Consider the following 18,759-nt stretch of genomic DNA (forward strand, 5'->3'; position numbering starts at 1 on the left):
TACAACGTCCCCCATGAAGTACGTATAATATAGAAGTTGCTTGAGGAACGAAAGCGTTAAATTTATGGCTTCAGGATATAAAAGTTTCTTATATTAAACCACCAACTAACAAAAACGGTTTGTTTAAAAAAAACTGTGGGTGGGAAGTTGTGCTTTAACCACTAGGCTCTTTGAAGTGATGGATCTGAAGAATCTTCTGTTTAAGTAGTTCACAAATGTATCTGGTTACATCACATCAGGACACAGCACTGATGCTTTGAGGAGAAAGGGATGGTGTGAAACCAGTCTAACTAGTGCTGTGGATTGGTCGTTCTGTCTGAAAAAAGGATTTCTATTGTTATGTTCATCTAAGCTTGATTAGTAGATTCAAATGTTTTTCTTTAAATTTAAAACAGCTCCTAAAGCAGGCAGACTGACACACTACATCAAAGTAAATAAGGACAAATATATATAATGAGAATTTAAGAATTGCATTAGGTACATTAGTAAAGTAAAGTTTTCTTTCTTTCTTTTCTTTTTAGTAAAGTTTCTCAACTTTTTAGTAAAATGGTATGTATGAGTTATTAAATAATCACAAACATCTTCCAAAGTAAGCTTATTATTATACAATATGTTTCATTATGCTGTCAAATCTGCTCATTATTATGAAAATGTATTTCAAAATGATTATTTGCATAATAAGACAAATTATTACATCTGCCTTTTTATTTAAATCCAGAAGTTTTTATTTTAAAGAGTCGTTTTTTTCCAAAGTCGGCTTTTATTGCATAATGCCTGTTTCCCCAGTGCCGTATTTATTTCATAATGCCGTTTTACAGCAGAATGACTTTGTCTGTCAATCAGTGCTGGTGAAGTGAAGTTCTGCTTACTTTAGCAGAGATCATTTACCAGCAGGTACAGTTTTGAGTTGTTTAGGTGATATTTTTTAAATGCTCGGTATGTTTTTGCTCTTTAATGTGTTCACATTGAGGACGCCATTTTCAACCATTTGTTATAAATTGAGCGTTGTGTCCATGTGTAATATAAGAGAAACCATTCTGCTGGCCATCCACGTCTTGAAATTCTAAATGCAGCAGTAAGGACTTTTGTGCTGTCTAAAACATGTCTATCAGGAACATTTCCATCATATCTGCTGAGTCACCCAGTACGGTTCGGAGGAGAATGGGGTGTAGCGAACAATTTCCTATCTGCAGTGGTTGCTCTTAGTGTCTGTCAAACTGTGACACATCTGAATCCAGTTTTATGTTGCGCAGATATGTATTTTCCATGCATATTGTATTTGTGTCTGTGTGTAGTTGTCACAATGGCACAATGGTGGAAGGACTCAAATGCACAGCGTGGCTTGGAATAAAGGAGTATTTAATAAGAATGTAGTCAGGCAGGCAATGGTCATACACAGGTATGGCAAAACAAGGTCCAGCAAGGCGTAGGCAAAGACATGGTCAAAAAACGATCAGCGGTCGAAAACACTATACTGGGCTATCTGAGAACTGGGCTAGAAACAAGAAGGGTTTACCAAACAGGGTCATGCACGGGAACTGGAGTGACGGCAATGCTGGAATGCTGGTCATGAATGAATGCAGAAAATCTGGCAGGGTGCTATGGTGAGAGGTGGTGCTTAAATACTAGATGACTGATTACTGATGAGATGCAGGTGATGATAACAAGAACTGGAAGTAAACTGGGTAAACTGGATAAGGAGCTAAACAGGAAGTAGTACAAAATAAAACCGGAAATGGGTGAGAAGTGTGACTAAGAAACATGAACCGTGACAGAACCCCCCCATCCAGGGTGAGTCATGTGTGTCATGAGTCCGTGACAAGAAAATACAAAGTCCAGATATTCCCTCAAGGAGGGTGGTGGCGAGGAGAGTCTTGGCTGCGCAGCCGCCAGGCCGAGACGGCACACTCCATGCCCAAGGGTAAGGCTAGAGTCCTAGGAGGGTGGCGTCTAAACAAGATGCCTCCAGTGGCCCAACGCACGCGTTGTTGCTCTCCAGGCAGGCAATGCTCTAGGAGACTGAGGAGGTGCGGCGGACGGGGACCTCCGGACAGGGAGTCGCCTGAGGTGGCCGACGACGCAGGAGGCAGCGCCATCCCTGCCACAGGATGCGCCAAAGGCGAGGCCACCTATCAGGCAGACGAGACACGAGCCGGCGGGATGTTGGAACCAAGGACCAGGACAGACGTGGAACCGGAACCAGAGCCAAAACCAGAGACGAGGACAGACGAGATGCTGGAACCAGAGACGACCCCAGACGTGAAGCCCTGGCAGACGCCGTTGATGCTGGACCATCAGGAATTGAGCCCGTTGTGTGTGCGGGTGTGGTCAGTGCCGGACCACCAGGAGCTGGGACAGACGTAGCCGGATCCGAGCCACCAGGACCTGAAGCAGACGTGGTCGGGACCCCACCGCTAGCAGCTGCACCTGCACACAAAGGAGCAACCGACACTAAAACCAGGAGCGGAGCGGCCACCACCAGTTCACCGGAGACTGGACCGCCAGGGACGTAACCAGCTGTGGTCACCTGCGCACTCCCACATTCTTCAGAGTCGACAGTTGCACAGAGAGAAACAGAGGGTATGGAGCACCAGGCCGGCGAACGCCACCCTGGAACCCTAGACCCTGCTGCAGGGACTGGAGCGGCTTTTCAGGAGGGCCGACAGGAACTGGAGCAGGAGTGACCTCTTCAGGGCCAACAGGAACTGGAGAGAGAGCGACCTCTTCTGGGTCGACAGGAACTGGAGCGAGAGCGACCTCTTCACGGTCGACAGGAGCATGAGCAACGTCTTCATGGTCTACAGGAGCATCAGCGACCTCCTCGGGGTCGACTGGAGCATGTGCGACCTCCTCGGGGCCAACAGGGGCATGAGCAGGAACGACCGGTTTGGGGCAGACAGGAGCAGGAATGACCGCTTCTGGGCTGACAAGAGCAGGAACAGGAACGGCCGCTTCGGGGACGACAAGAGCAAGAGCGACCTCTTCAGGGAGGCCGACAGGGACTAGAGCGACCTCTTCGGGGAGGCCGACAGGGACTGGAGCGACCTCTTCAGGGAGGTCGACAGGGACTGAGGCCTGGCTTGGCTGGCGTGAGGCACTGGCTTGTATAAGACTGGAGCTTGAGCGTGACGAGGCTGAGCTGAAGTTTGAGCGTGGCCAGGTGGCTGTACTGAGGCCAAGACAGGACTGGGTGCAGATAGAGGCGCAAACTGAGGCGTAGACTGTGACGCAGGAACCGTTACAGACTATGATGTAGGGGCTAATGCAGACTGTGACGCAGGAATCAATGCAGACTGTGACGCAGGAACCGATGCAGACTGTGACGCAGGAACCGATGCAGACTTGGTCCAATTCTGTTCAGCCTATACAGTTCAGTTTCCTCTAGGTGATATCTTCAGGAAGCAATGTATAAATTTTCATTGTTATGCAGATGATAGTTAGTTATAGATGTCTTTGGAACCAAATGAAACTGATCAACTAGTCAGAATTCAAAGTTGTTTAAAAGACATCACATCCTGGATGTCCCAAAACTTCTTTCAACTAAATTCAGATAAAACTTAAATTCTTATCGTTGGGCCTAAAAATCAACGAGAGACACTATTGAGTCAGATAGCCAACCTGGATGACATAACATTAGCTTTAGATTCTACTGTAAGAAACCTTGGTGTCATCTTTGACTAGGATCTCTCTTTTACATTGTATGTTAAACAAATCTTCAGAACCACCTTCTTTCACCTTAGAAATATAGCTAAAATCAGAAGTATCCTCTCTCAGAGTGATGCAGAGAAACTGATCCATGCATTTGTTACCTCTAGGCTGGACTACTGTAACTCCTTACTTGAAGTATGTCCTAACAGCTCTAAAATGCCTCCAGATAATTGAAAAATACTGCAGCCAGAGTTCTGATGGGACTTATAAAGAGAGATCACATTTCTCCTAAATTAGCTTCTCTGCACTGGATGCCTGTAAAATGTAGGATAGAATTAAAAATTCTCCTACTCACCTACAAAGTACTCAATGATAAAGTGCCTTCTTATCTTAAAGACCGTATAGTTCCTTATGCTCCCAGCAGAACACTTTGTTCTCAGAGCGCTGGGCTACTTGTGGTTCCTAGAGTCTTTAAATGTAGAACGGACTCCTCTACTGTGGAACCAGCTCCCTGTTCAGGTTCAAGAAGCTGACACACTCTCCACCTTTAAGATCAGGCTGCTGGAGGTTTCTTCCTCGTTAGAGAGGGAGTTTTTCCTCTCCACTGATGCTGTTAAATCATAATTATTACAATTAAAGGCTTGCTGTATTTGGGATTTGTTGGGTGTAGTTGTGTAAGGTTGTTACCTTGTAAAGTGCCTTGAGATAACTTTGTTGTGATTTGGCGCTACATAATTAAAATTGAATTAAATTAAATTGAATATGTGTGTGTGTGTGTGTGTGTGTGTGTGTGTGTGTGTGTGTGTGTGTGTGTGTGTGTGTGTGTGTGTGTGTGTGTGTGTGTGTGTGTGTGTTTGTGTAACTACGTAACATTGTACAGATGTTTGACAATTACTAAAACCCTTTCCTTAAATGGGTTACCAGAAAACCTTTAGCACATTCTAGATTGATCTAACCCTAAATAGTATTTACCGGTCCCAAATTTATTACAAATTTGAGGTGATGCTCCTTTATCATAAAACTGCCTCTTTTTAATGCTGCAATTTCATTAAGCTTAGCAAAGTATATGTTAAAAAATAAAAATGTATATTCGAAAAATTTTTATAGTGACTGAAGTGTCCATCACCTGGTTCATGTACTGCCAATGATTCCTTTAAATAGAAATGGGTCTGGGTTTATGTGGATTAAAAGACAAGATCTGCCTCAATTCAAACCAAGTGTGTCCAAAGACAACATGTGAAACTAAATTAGGTTGTTGAGTTGATAAATGCAGGGGACTTGACACAAAATGTTTAAGACCCTAATGAATGACAATTTATATAAATGGTCAGATTTATGAATCACCTTTAGCTGTAATAACAATAAAAAGTGAATTGAAAGCCTAGTATTCATAAGTCTCCATGTTTCTGCTCATGCTCTAGGTACATTCAAAACTCTCAGCCTTATCTGAACAACCTGACAGCAGTTGGATGTATGGTGGCTCTGGCTGCTGTCTTCCCTTTAGGCATCGATGGCCTTTATGTCCACAGGAGGCAGTTCCCTGTCATCTGTCAGGTAAATTTAGAAAAATTGCCTTAAACCTTTTCGTTCTGTTTTGCACAAATAGGTTAAAATAACAAATGTCGTGATTTGGAGTTTGTGCTGCTTTATGTGCTGTAAGTAATGTAATGTGAAGTACTACACATATGTTTCTGCCGCCTTTAATAAGCTCAGGATGAAGTTCAAGTTAAAGTCAGGCTGAGGGGGCGGAGCCAGCCTGCTGGAGTGCAAATGCTTGTTTATCCTCACATACATGTACAGAACTAATATTCAGTGACCGAAGGTCTTGATGTAGATTATTTGACAGTGAGACAGTGAGTTCTACAGTGTGTTGGTACAGTCTGATATTTGTTTTTGCAGCCACTAACAGCAGATGAAGACAAGAAGAGGGTTCGGCATAAAGAAGGAAGCTATGGTTTTCTAACAATTGTCTGCTTTGGTTCAAAATAAAAGGCTGCTGAACAACTTAAAAACAATGTTTTTATTCAAACACTGTTAAAATATAACACTTAAAGGGTACGTTAAAAACGTAAAACATGTAGCGTTTCCCTCCCACCTGTAAATTATAGGCTCAAGGTAGTCAGTAGGTCCTCCGAACTACAGTATTTGGTTCTTCCTCCACCACCACCAGGGCAGCATGATAAAGAGGAGACAGATTGTGCCTGAAGCTTCCTCTTGTGTTTAAAGAGGGTGCATTAATTTGTACATGTAATGCCAGCATTAACAGATGCCAATGCCAGAATGTCATCATAGTGTAGTGGCTGTTTGGTTTAGAAATGTACACCTCTGAGCATGTCTTGTGTTTCGGTGGCTTAAGGATGTTCTCCAATCTGTTATTATAGAATATAGAATGCCTTTATTAGTCCCACAGCGGGGAAATTCCCATCAGCAGCCAGCTTGACCGGCGCTAGTCCAACAGTGGAAGCAATTTGCAGTACAAACAGTAAAATAAAACACACACACATACAGTGCACATAGAACAAGTGGAAACCTTGCTGGAATTTTTTCTTGGGTACTTCAGGACAGGTAGATAAGTTCGAAAAGCACACAGTGAGACTGTAAGGTGGTGGTGGGGGGTGTGTATCTGAATCAGTGTAGTGGAGTGTTGTTATAGAAGTATGACCGAGGCCGACCAAGATGTTTACAGGTCAGTCCAACAGTTGTCCTTGAAGGGAGTCACAACAGGGGAAGAGGATAGATAGAGGCACAGCTGGTGAGCTAGATTGGACCCGGGAAGGGAGGGGTGAGGGAGAAGGGACAGAGTAATACACAGCCAATTCTAATACATTTTAACAATCCATGACTAATTTGTCTAGATCAATACTCCAATCGGTCAGAACTCAGGGCTTCATCGCCTCTTGTGGGACTATGGGTCACCCGTGACATCTCTTCAAGCCTGTCAGACAAGGCTGTCACCATAGTAACCAAGTGTTCAGTCTGTCTGCAGATGCTATCCCTCAGTCTCTTGTCTTCCTCCGAATGGGCTGAGATCTTATTAGTCAGTCCTGCAATCCGGGCATCAGAACGGGCTGAGATGTTACAAATTAGTCCCTCCATCCGGGTCATCTTCCGATGCAAATCATCCGAACGAGCTGACATGTTACTTGTCAGTCCTTAAATCCGGGCCATTCTCTGGTGTAATTCCGTCAGCCGAGTAACCATGGCCCCCATCGGCGTTTGTAGCTCCACGGCCGGTGGACACGCCAATGAGCCGGCCGCAGATTTTCCAATCTTTACAATCTTCCGATAAAGCAGGGCACCACCAAAGCCAATCATGAGTAACCCTGTTATCAAAGTCCAAAATATGAATAGATCCTCTGCATCCTCGATGGACAGTGGGTCCAGACACTCGGGGCACCAGGAATCCCACACGTAGCTGGAGGCAAGAGTCCCCAAGGGGCAGAGTGGTTCTCCCGGAGATTCTTTTCTTTGTGAGAACATTTTGTCCAATGCGCTGAGTGACCAGTTGATTAGCTCCATGTTCAAAAGTGTTATTCCAGAATAGCAGATCAGGGTGCTAAGAAAAGACAGGACAAGGACACTGCAAGCAAAAGCAGAGTGGGAGCAGAGAGAAAAACACGTCTGCACTCCTCGAGAATATATGTTAGATATGCAAGGAGCACAAATTGTAACAATAATTCTTATTGTTGGAATGATAGCTCCTGAGTGGACATACCACACATTCATCAATTTTTTTAATTAATTGAATTAATAATTAATTAATTAATTTTATGGGGCACCACCCTGTTACCAGGGACCAATAACCAATTTGGAATAGCCGATACAGTCTCAATTGTATTTAGGTATGTGGTGGAAATTTTCCATAAAGAAGTAGATGAGAGAGAGTTGTCCTTTTGTGCGATTTATTGAAATAATAAAGAAAATAAAAATAATGGGGAAAGCGAATAAAACGCATGGATGTTGATCGTGCACATCAACAAACCAAAAACCAGCTGGGGAGATCAGTGCACACACCACGAAGGTGTGTTGCAAAGAGCCCACGATCTTCAAGTTGCTTCTGCCTTTTAGCTTCTCTGTCCGACTAGGGTGGAATGTCTTTCTAACCCAATCAAATTACATGCACCATCTCCTCCCTGTCGCAGTGTGTGTGAAGATATTTACATTCTCACACCTGAATCGCTGACGTCCAACTATCTGTGAGAAAGGAGCACCAAGTCTCAACAGACAGAGACACAACTCCCCGACCTTGGATTTGGGAGCTAGAGTTGAGAGTCAATCAGGCAGTGTCAGGAACGCTCGGATGAGGACCCAAATGCACAGCGTACACAGGTTGACGGTGATCAAAAGGTGGTTTATTCCGGTTAGGCAGAGACGGCGTCAGGGACAGGCAAGGTTCATACATGAGAGAGATACAATACCAGAATCGTCGAGCGTCAGATCGTGGTCAGGCAGGCAAGGTCGGTAACAGGCGGGTACAACACCAAGGCAGACAGAACAGGCAGGGATAAGGCAGGCTCAGAATCAGCAGTCCAGAAACAAGGTACGTAAAACACGGCCGGACAGGATCAAAGAAACTGGGAGCTATGACGGGTACACACAAACAACGATCTGGCGGGGAACTGAGGACACAGGTGCTGGGCCGCCAGGAACCGATGCAGGTGCGGCCGGAGCCGGGCCGCCAGGAACCGATGCAGGTGCGGCCGGAGCCGGGCTGCCAGGAACCGATGGCGGTGCGGCCGGAGCCGGGCCGCCAGGAACCGATGCAGGTGCGGCCGGAGCCGGGCCGCCAGGAACCGATGCAGGTGCGGCCGGAGCCGGGCCGCCAGGAACCAGAGACGACGACAGACGTGGAGACGAGGCAGGAACCAGAGACGACGACAGACGTGGAGACGCGGCCGGAGCCGAGCCGCCAGGAACCGATGCGGGTGCGGCCGGAGCCGAGCCACCAGGAACCGATGCGGGTGCAGCTGGAGCCGAGCCGCCAGGAACCGATGCGGGTGCGGCCGGAGCCGAGCCGCCAGGAACCGATGCGGGTGCGGCCGGAGCCGAGCCGAGCCGCCAGGAACGGATGCAGGTGCGGCCGGAGCCGCGACGGGCGCGACCCCCTCCTGGAGGTCCGCCGGGACTGCGACGGGCGCGACCCCCTCCTAGAGGTCCGCCGGGACTGCGACGGGCGCGACCCCCTCCTGGAGGTCCGCCGGGACTGCGACGGGCGCGACCCCCTCCTGGAGGTCCGCCGGGACTGCGACGGGCGCGACCCCCTCCTGGAGGTTCGCCGGGACTGCGGCTGGCGCGACCCCCTCCTGGAGGTCCGCCGGGACTGCCACTCCGAGACTGACTGGAACGGCCGCAACATGGCCGACAGGAACAGGGGCTGGAACGGCCGCAACATGGCCGACAGGAACAGGGACTGGAACGGCCGCAACATGGCCGACAGGAACAGGGACAGGAACTGGAACGGCCGCAACATGGCCGACAGGGACTGGAACAGGAACTGGAACGGCCTCAACATGGCCGACAGGGACTGGAACAGGAACTGGAACGGCCCCAACATGGCCGACAGGGACTGGAACAGGAACTGGAACGGCCTCAACATGGCCGACAGGGACTGGAACGACCTCTACTTGGCCGACAGGAACAGGAACGGCCTCAACATGGCCGACAGGAACTGGAACGGCCTCAACATGGCCGACAGGGACTGGAACGACCTCAACTTGGCCGACAGGAACAGGAACGGCCTCAACTTGGCCGACAGGAACAGGAACTGGAACGACCTCAACTTGGCCGACAGGAACAGGAACTGGAACGACCTCTACTTGTTCGACAGGAACCGGAACAGGGACAGGAACGGCGTCCTCACTTGAGCCGGCGGCACTGCTCTCAGGCTCCTCACAGGAGCCGGCGGCGCTGCCCTCAGGCTCCTCACAGGAGCCGGCGGCGCTGCCCTCAGGCTCCTCACAGGAGCCGGCGGCGCTGCCCTCAGGCTCCTCACAGGAGCCGGCGGCGCTGCCCTCAGGCTCCTCACAGGAGCCGGCGGCGCTGCCCTCAGGCTCCTCACAGGAGCCGGCAGGGACTGAAACGGCGTCTCCTCTGGAGCTGGCATGGCTGCTTGCCGCTGCCGAGCTCGACGGAGCAGACGTCGGGCCTGATCGGGTGTGCATAACACCTGTTCTACAGGTGATGACCTCTGGCTGGGACAAGACCTGCGCGGGACTGGGCTGGACCGGGACAGGACTCGACTGTACTGGGACAGGACTCGACTGAACTGGGGTCTGGACGTGACTCGACTGGACGGGAACCTGGACTAGGCTGGACTGGACTGGGACGGGACTCGACTGGACTGGGACGGGACTCGACTGGACGGGAACCTGGATTGGACTCGACTGGACGGGAACCTGGACTGGGCTCGACTGGACTGGGACGGGGCTCGACTGGACTGGGACGGGGCTCGACTGGACTGGGACGGGGCTCGACTGGGCGGGAACCTGGATTGGACTCGACTGGACGGGAACCTGGACTGGGCTCGACTGGACTGGGACGGGGCTCGACTGGACTGGGACGGGGCTCGACTGGACTGGGACGGGGCTCGACTGGGCTAGAAAGTGGACTAGAGACTGAACAGCGCGCGGCTGGACTGGAGACTGAACAGCGCGCGGCTGGACTGGAGACTGAACGGAACGCGGCTGGACTGGAGACTGAACGGAACGCGGCTGGACTGGAGACTGAACGGAACGCGGCTGGACTGGAGACTGAACGGAACGCGGCTGGACTGGAGACTGAACGGAACACGGCTGGACTGGAGACTGAACGGAACACGGCTGGACTGGAGACTGAACGGAACACGGCTGAGCTGGGGACTGAACGGAACACGGCTGAGCTGGGGACTGAACGGAACACGGCTGAGCTGGGGGCTGAACGGAACACGGCTGAGCTGGGGACTGAACGGAACACGGCTGAGCTGGGGACTGAACGGAACACGGCTGAGCTGGGGGCTGAACGGAACACGGCTGAGCTGGGGACTGAACGGAACACGGCTGAGCTGGGGACTGAACGGAACACGGCTGAGCTGGAGACCACGGAGACAGGGGACCGCATGAGTGCAGGAAGTCCTCCCAGCGGAGTAAACGTGGAGCTGGGCAGGCTGGTGCAATCATGACGGTCCGACGGGGCTGGGAGGAGGAGACCGAAGCCATCGGCGGTGCGACTGGGGCTGGTGTGGCCCGAGCGGACGGCGTGGAGGCGGGTGTGGTGCGGAGTGCGCTGCTTAACTCCCCAAGCCGCGCGCACAATTGCTCGTAGAGGTGACGGACACTGGAGCGTTCTAGCACGCCGTCCCCGTCCTCTAGGGTCCACACCGCCACTTCCACGGTGCTGCGCTGGGCTTCCGGTTTGGGCGCCCTTCGGTAATCCTCCGCGAGGATCGAAAAATAATGGCGTAGAACGCTGGGTAGCTCGGCGCATGTAAACTCCATTTTCCCCGTGGGTGAATGGGACTCGCCGCCAAAAACAAAAACCAAAACAAGAAACAAAAAACAGTCACTGACCTAGACGGAGGCTGGATGCTGGCTGGGTCCAAGTCTGGCCAGATCGTTCTGTCAGGAACGCTCGGATGAGGACCCAAATGCACAGCGTACACAGGTTGACGGTGATCAAAAGGTGGTTTATTCCGGTTAGGCAGAGACGGCGTCAGGGACAGGCAAGGTTCATACATGAGAGAGATACAATACCAGAATCGTCGAGCGTCAGATCGTGGTCAGGCAGGCAAGGTCGGTAACAGGCGGGTACAACACCAAGGCAGACAGAACAGGCAGGGATAAGGCAGGCTCAGAATCAGCAGTCCAGAAACAAGGTACGTAAAACACGGCCGGACAGGATCAAAGAAACTGGGAGCTATGACGGGTACACACAAACAACGATCTGGCGGGGAACTGAGGACACAGGTGGTGGTTAAATACAACGTGACTCGATTACTGATGACGTGCAGGTGTGAATAACGACCGGGTGAAACAAGAACAGCTGTGACGTGACATAAACCGGAAGTGAAGCTCGAACTGAAACAGAAACCTGGGAGACTACCAAAATAAAACAGGATGATATGGCCAATGAACAAAGTCCTTTTCAAAATAAAACTGAGCACAGAGCCAGGACCTGACAGGCAGAGACAACCATTGAACAATGTAGGTCAAATGTAAAATGCATACAGTAAGACAAAACACAAGATATTAATTGCAGAACATAAGTCATAAATCAAACAATAACTGCATAGAAATAAGGAAGAGACATAGAAATAAGGAAGAGACAATTTTTCCCATAACACTTCATGACTTCATGGTTGCGTAACATAAGGGAGCAGGAGATGAGATGACTGGGACCGTTCACATGCGCAGCTCGTTTGTGACTGTGAATCTGACAGTGAACAAAACAAAGTACATCAATAAGTGTTCAGAGCCTCAAGCTCAACATTAGACGACAACGTCAGCAGCTGCCACAGGATGTGGAAGCATTTCTAAAACCCTCAGTGGGATTTGATCTACAAATTCCCCTCAATCTGATTAATATAATCATTATAAGTGGCTCTAAGAGGCTTTGTCACAGGAAGAGACATAGAAATAAGGAAGAGACAATTTTTCCCATAACAAGGTAATAAATAAGTAAATAAATAATCAGAGACAACAATCAATGAACACTTTATAACACCTAGTATTAACTCCAATATCAACAATACCTTGAATGAATCAGCAAATCATAACTTAATATATGTGTGTTTATCTGAAGGTATGTACGTGCGTCACCTAGGATTAAACGGTGTGTGCGTGTGAGTGTGCACGTGTAGGGGTTAGTGAGAAAGAGGAAAAAAGGAGAGAAGAAAGAAGAGAGAGAGAAAGAAATAAAGTGCCCCCCCCCCCTTTGGTGGCGTGGTGAGACGGAACAGCTGTATGAAAGCTGTTTGTGCCTGTGAGCTCTTTGAATGGAGCTGGCGTGTCTGGGGATCACAGAAAAATAAGTATGTGAAACAATGTGAAAAGGAACTGAACTAGCAAAAAACACGGCTTGCAGTGACAGTAGAGGTCTTAGATACAGTAGGGCTATATTCAGCGATATAGTCACATGATTACGAAAGAACGCAGTGATTAGATCATGCACATGTCGTGGTCACAGAAAAGAGCGACAGCACTGCACAACAATGAGGTGAGCTAAAGCTAGCAAAATCACAGATTACAACAACTACAGTATACACCTCTTAGATTCATGTAGAGCCATAACAGTGGTACTGTTACGTGATCGTGGAGATGCACAGTTATCAAAACAGAACAAGACAACAAAACAGAATACAATAAAGCAGTTACTGATACCCTAAGAATTCTACGCTGCTCAGACTTGCCAGAATGCCTCTGTCTTAGTGCTCAATCCTGGTGAGAAGGTCCAGCGTTGTGTGTGTGCCTGTACTGTTGCAGTCCAATTCAGGTGTGTGTCACGGTGATCGCATTGTGATCAGCTGATCCTCGTCCATGAGGCTATTACAGCGGTAAGCGAGATAGGCTGATTAAGCTGGTGGTTTCTTGCCGAATGGCTGGGAGTAGATGGGTGATCAGGCCCATTTTCTGAGGCGTGTCCACATTGGTTCAGCAGCTGGGTGCAGTGGGAGCCCCAAGGCGTGCCGAGGGTAGAGAGGAGACTCCAGGTGGACACAGGTGGCAATGAAGGGAGAAACAAGGGGCAGACAACAAAAGGGAAGGGATCCCAGGTAGCCACTAATGCGGGAAGAGAGAAGAGCGTTGGGCTTGAAGTGGCCACCGACCAGGAAGGGGAGAAAGAAGAGAGCAAAAAGATTGGAGTTTTAGCTCCAATACACTTTAATCTTCAAGATTTCAACCAACCTGGAAAGTTTTAGCATCCAATAGGGTTTAAGGCATGTAGATCACACCTGGATGTGAAAACTCACAGCGGGCGGGGAAGCATTCCTTTGTTTAAAGGCACTACGACTAGGATATTAATAACAGTTTGTGCACATGAGGTCCTCCGAAAGAGTTGAGGGTCTCTTTTTCCATATTTTCCATATTCAGGTTGGCAGCAATGGGTAACCCTGAGGAACCCATAGCACAGCCATGCCAAGGTCTGTAGAATTCACCTCTGTAGCTCAATTACCAGGAGTGATCAGGTTGCTTCTGGTACTGAGCAAGGTGTCTTCCTCCATTCTCCTCCTGCTGTTAAGGCATCACTGGTGGGAACGCTGGTGAATATGTTACATCAAAGAATACCATGGTTTTATCCATTTCTAGTCGCAGCCCCCTGACTTTGATTGCAAAGCTGTTTTGGATGTGATGGTTTGTTCCCTAAGGATTCATAGTTGACTCCTCCTCCCTACTTTGCATATTCGAAGCGCAGGATTTTCTAACAGTCTCTTGGTTTTGGTAGGCAAAGTAAAATAAGACAATGTCATCACGATATTTAACAGACTCAAAAAAGAGAAGGACAAGTCATGAACACCATCAGGTGATTTTAGGCTTATATATCCAAACTGGGCTTTGGGGAATGACTAAGCTGTTTGATATAAGGAGTCAGTATAATTAGAAATTCATTTCATTTTTTCCTTTTCTACTAGTTTCGCCTGTGGCTTCTCGGTCTGGGTTTCAGTCTCGCATACGGCAGCATGTTCACCAAGATCTGGTGGGTACATACTGTGTTCACCAAAAAGGATGAGAAGAAGGATAAAAGAAAGGTAAATATGACCAGTATAATTACAAAAGGTAGGGGAAAGGAAACCTTTTGGCTAGAAGCGATGTACCATTTCCATTATCTGTACTGTACTTCCTGGCCTTTTACCCAGGGATGTCGCTTTAAAATGATTGTACTTTGACCCAAACTCTATCAAATGGACTAAAAACAATTTATCAAACAAACCTATTCTGGTGCACATAACCTTAGGAAATAACACAGAGGCTTAGTTATTGAATGATAACTTTATTCATTTTTGGAGCTGAAGACTTCATGTTTTGTACGTGTTTTATTTCACATGCTTTTTAACACTAATGGCCAACACCACTCGAACACCACAGCAGCGGCAAAAGGCTTTGGCCTCACCTAACAGGTTAACTCCCTGAAACATAGCTTCCAACTCACAGACAGGCCAATAAAGCTGCTTGGTTTACTCAGCAGTACTGTATCTGCACCACCGGAGTCTTTTCTTTTATTAGTTTGCTATGGTTCTGAACACATGTTTGCTTATTTTTGCTTTTGTCATGATGCTGGGTTGTGCAATTACTGTGCAAACTAACAGATCATCGAACCGATTGAAAGAAATAAACATCTTATAAACTGAGAACAAAAAGATACTAATTACGAGACAGGAAACAACCATTAGGTGACATCATATACACAGAAGACAGGAGACCAAAGCAGCCACTGGCAGGCCGAGGGATAAACTGTCACAAGGGACTGCTGTCTCACCGGTTGCCAATAAGTAATGTCAAGCATTTATCAGACTACCACTCCCACAACTCTTGCAATTGGTCCTAGTGATTGATAAACTAATTTCTTCATCCTCTACTTCTCACTCAGGATGTCTTAGAATAGATACTCTCACTGTGAGGCAAGTGCATGGCCACTAACAAGAACATGAACTAGATAAGTCCTTTTGACTTTTTCCCATCGGTGGTTGCCAGTGAATGATTGCTTGGTTGTTTGGCAAGTTTTTACGCAAGTGACACAACCCCTCTATTTATCTTGACTTAGGACCAGCACAGAGTTCACTGGCTTGCAACAAGAACATGAACAAAGATGATTTAATGATACGAACAAATAAAGAACAACAGCTAAAAAAAATCACTGGCCAAAAGGTAATAGTAACTGAAAAACTAAACATGTAACAAACATTAAACAAGGACACTCAAGACAGACAAACCTTCACGCAAGATAACAGGAACCACGAATGACATGAGAAACCAACAATGAACCAACTTAATTACACAAGACAACAAACAAACAGGAAATGACATGAAAACAAGAGTAGATTGTATTCTTGTAGCAAAATAATGCCATGTAAAAGGAGCACGTATAACTAGTTTTCTCACATATAGCTAAATGTGAAAAAGTCATAATAGACATAAATACATAAAAATGTAAATGTTAAACGTAAATCTTAATGTTAAACATTCAATTCAATTTAATTTTAAATATAAATCTAAATATTATAGCTAAATGTTAAATATAAATGTTAAATGTAAGTATAAATGCTATATATAAATGTAAATGTTAAATCTAAATATTAAATATTTGCTGAGTATAAAACTGAATATTCATCGGCAAATAGACTCCACCCCTACCCTCAAACAGTGCTTGTTAAGCCGATCTCAGATAGGTGACGCAAACTCAAATACCTCAAACGGCACACAGCCCCGCTCACATCTGACTCTGGGTCGGTGGACAATACTGTAGGGAAACCTGAAGTCAAATGAAGCCAGCATGGCCGTCAGCTCTGACTCCCTCCCGGAGATGGAACGGGCTGTAATAGAAGGTGTGCGGGTGTAACCTGAGAGAGGGAGAAGACCTCTACTTACATGCTAAACACGGAGTTAACGGTGGGTTTCCCACACAAGGGTAAGGTATCACTGTTAAAATGAAGAGTGGGATGTGTTATCTGAAAAAAATTACAATAATGTTTTTTACAATATATTTAAAAGTTGGTATTCCAAACCACAAAAAAACAAAAACCCAAACAAACCCTAAACCAACACAAACAAAGCAGCAGTAGCATCTGAAAGGAATCAAACCAAAAACCGTTAAATTACCAAGCCACATAATAATGCTGCTAATTACAAAAAACAAACAAACAAATACCAGTTCGCGGTCTCCCCGGTCTGCTCCGCTACCTCTGTGGACACGCCACTGATGACTTCACCTGTCACTCCATCGCTTCTGCCTAAGCTTCTTACCGGAACCGGAAAGCCGGAGAAAAAGAGACACACTTCCATCTCCCCTTATTTATTTATGGCCCGAGGAAGGCAAATTGGGAGCGGGGCATGGTCAGCACCCCGTTACATTCAGGAATTCCAACATCATGGAACTGTAGTACTTTTCTAGGTTTCGGCTGGCATAGGCAACTGGTCCCACCTTGCCATTTTGCTCCTAAGACAGCACTGCGTCCAAGCCATCATGACTGGCATCTACTTCCAAAATAAGAGGAAAGGAGAAATTAGCAAATGCTAACGTAGGTGCACTTACTAGTTAAACTTTTAGGAAGCTGTCCTCACAGCTATCTGACCAGGCCTCCTGTAACGGCGACTTCAGTTGACTCTGTCAGTTCTGCCACCAGGCAATGTGCTGCAAATTCAGACAATCCACTCACAAACCTCCTATAATAGCCAGCAATGCCCAGAAATAACCGTAGCTCAGCAATGTTAATAGGGTGTGGCCAGTTTGCCACAGCTGTAATTTTACTGGGATCTGTAGAAACTCCTTCTTCTGAAATTAAATGGCCCAGATAGTTAACCTCTTTCTGAAAGAAAGAACACTTTTCTAACTTTCAGTCCCTCCTGTTGCAAACGCCTCAAGTCCAGGCGGCTTACATGGTCATCTACAGTTAAAGAAAAGATGACAATATCATCCAGATACAATAGCAATGATTGGCAATGTTGTGCCCCATTAGCTGCTGAAATGTGCCAAGAGCATTACACAGACACACACATCCAAATGGCAAAGCCCAAATGGTGTGCAAAAAGCCGTTTTAGGTCTATCCTTCTGCGTCACCGGTACTTGGTTATAGCCACTGGCTAAGTCCCTTGTGGAAAACCACTTGGCACCAGAAAGGGCATCCAGGGACTCCTCAATTCTAGGAAGAGGGAAAGCATCTCTGCTCTTTGATTTTACTGTTTAGTTGTCTGTGGTCCACGCTCAGGCAAAGACTACCATCTTTGTTTCGGACCAAAACAATGGGGGAAGCATAGGGGCTACTGCTCTCCCCTAATGACCTGGGCCTCTAGCAACTGGTGTATGTGGGATTTTACCAAATTAAAATCTGAAGGAAGGATGCGCCTGTATCTCAGTCTGACCGGCACTTTATCCACCAAAGGGTTGTCGTGTGATATAAGATTGGTACACCCGAGGTCGCTCTCACAAACAGAAAATACAGCTTTGTATCTTGACAGTGCCCTAACCTTCCCCTGCTCTGCATTAGGGAGTACAGACTGATCTAACCCCTTTAACTAACTGAAATAGACTAACATCTCCTAGTTGGGAACTGACAGTAGCTATGGTGGAGCCAAGCTGACCACCAGTCTCACCAATGCCAGCCAGCAAACTTAAAACTTAAGCTTGTGTTAAGCGACCCAGTGACACACAGGGATGCAAAACAACTGAAGACACGCCTATGTTCACAACGGAAATGTAAGCTGTTCCCCTCACCACACGAACCAGAGCAGGAGACACTAACAACCCTTCCAGCAGGCTATTCTGACCAGTCAAAGGCTGGACAAGAGCTGAACCGTGGGCCCCAAGCTGTGCTGAGCAAGTTGCAACTACTACTTTCATTGTTCCTCTGGGTATAGAAATTGGCCTGTCTTTAACATAGGCAAGTGTGGTTTCAGCATAATGACAATACTGTAGTGCACTCCGCCATGACTCAGGTGCATTTCCCACTGACGGCACATTAAACAGGGCAGATCCATGCTCTGTGAAAAGTTCACTGTAACTGTTTTTGGTGATATTTATCCCCAAAATACCAGGAACAGCCGGGCCTTATGAACTCGGAGGGTCATGGACCACTAATACCCCTCTTTTGGGAATTACTTTACCCAAAAGCTCAATGTCACCTTCCATATACCCGATATAAGGAATTTGAACACCATGAGCAACTCTTTCGTGTCGCAGTCACGAGCATAGTGACCAGGCTTCTGACAACATCTGCAAACCACAGCTGCTCTACTAGCTCATGGGGACTGCTTCAATGCTAACACACTCTGGGTCAGCTGGTTAATTTGCTCTTGCTGTTTTTGTACCACTGCCACCAACTCAGAGATCTGTTCTCTGGTTGAAGGCGTGTCGTCAGCCTGGTTGGTGGCTCGTGAGGCTCGTACTAAGCAGACTGAGGTAGAGGAGTTATTCTCCTTCACATTT

At 47.4% G+C, this 18,759-nt stretch overlaps 1 protein-coding gene across 3 annotated transcripts in view; it reads left to right on the plus strand.

Moving 5' to 3' along the window:
- gabbr1b (gamma-aminobutyric acid (GABA) B receptor, 1b) overlaps window positions 1-18,759 on the plus strand; it is a 142,978-nt gene that overhangs the window by 99,578 nt on the left and 24,641 nt on the right. For all 3 annotated transcript variants that reach the window (XM_029167437.3, XM_029167438.3, XM_055512974.1), the window contains exons 11-12: window positions 5,070-5,202; window positions 14,252-14,368. In XM_029167437.3, the coding sequence (XP_029023270.1) occupies window positions 5,070-5,202; window positions 14,252-14,368 (250 nt within the window). The remainder of the gene's footprint in view (window positions 1-5,069; window positions 5,203-14,251; window positions 14,369-18,759) is intronic.

This window comes from Betta splendens, chromosome 11 (assembly GCF_900634795.4).
Source record: "Betta splendens chromosome 11, fBetSpl5.4, whole genome shotgun sequence".
Classification (NCBI taxonomy): domain Eukaryota; kingdom Metazoa; phylum Chordata; class Actinopteri; order Anabantiformes; family Osphronemidae; genus Betta; species Betta splendens.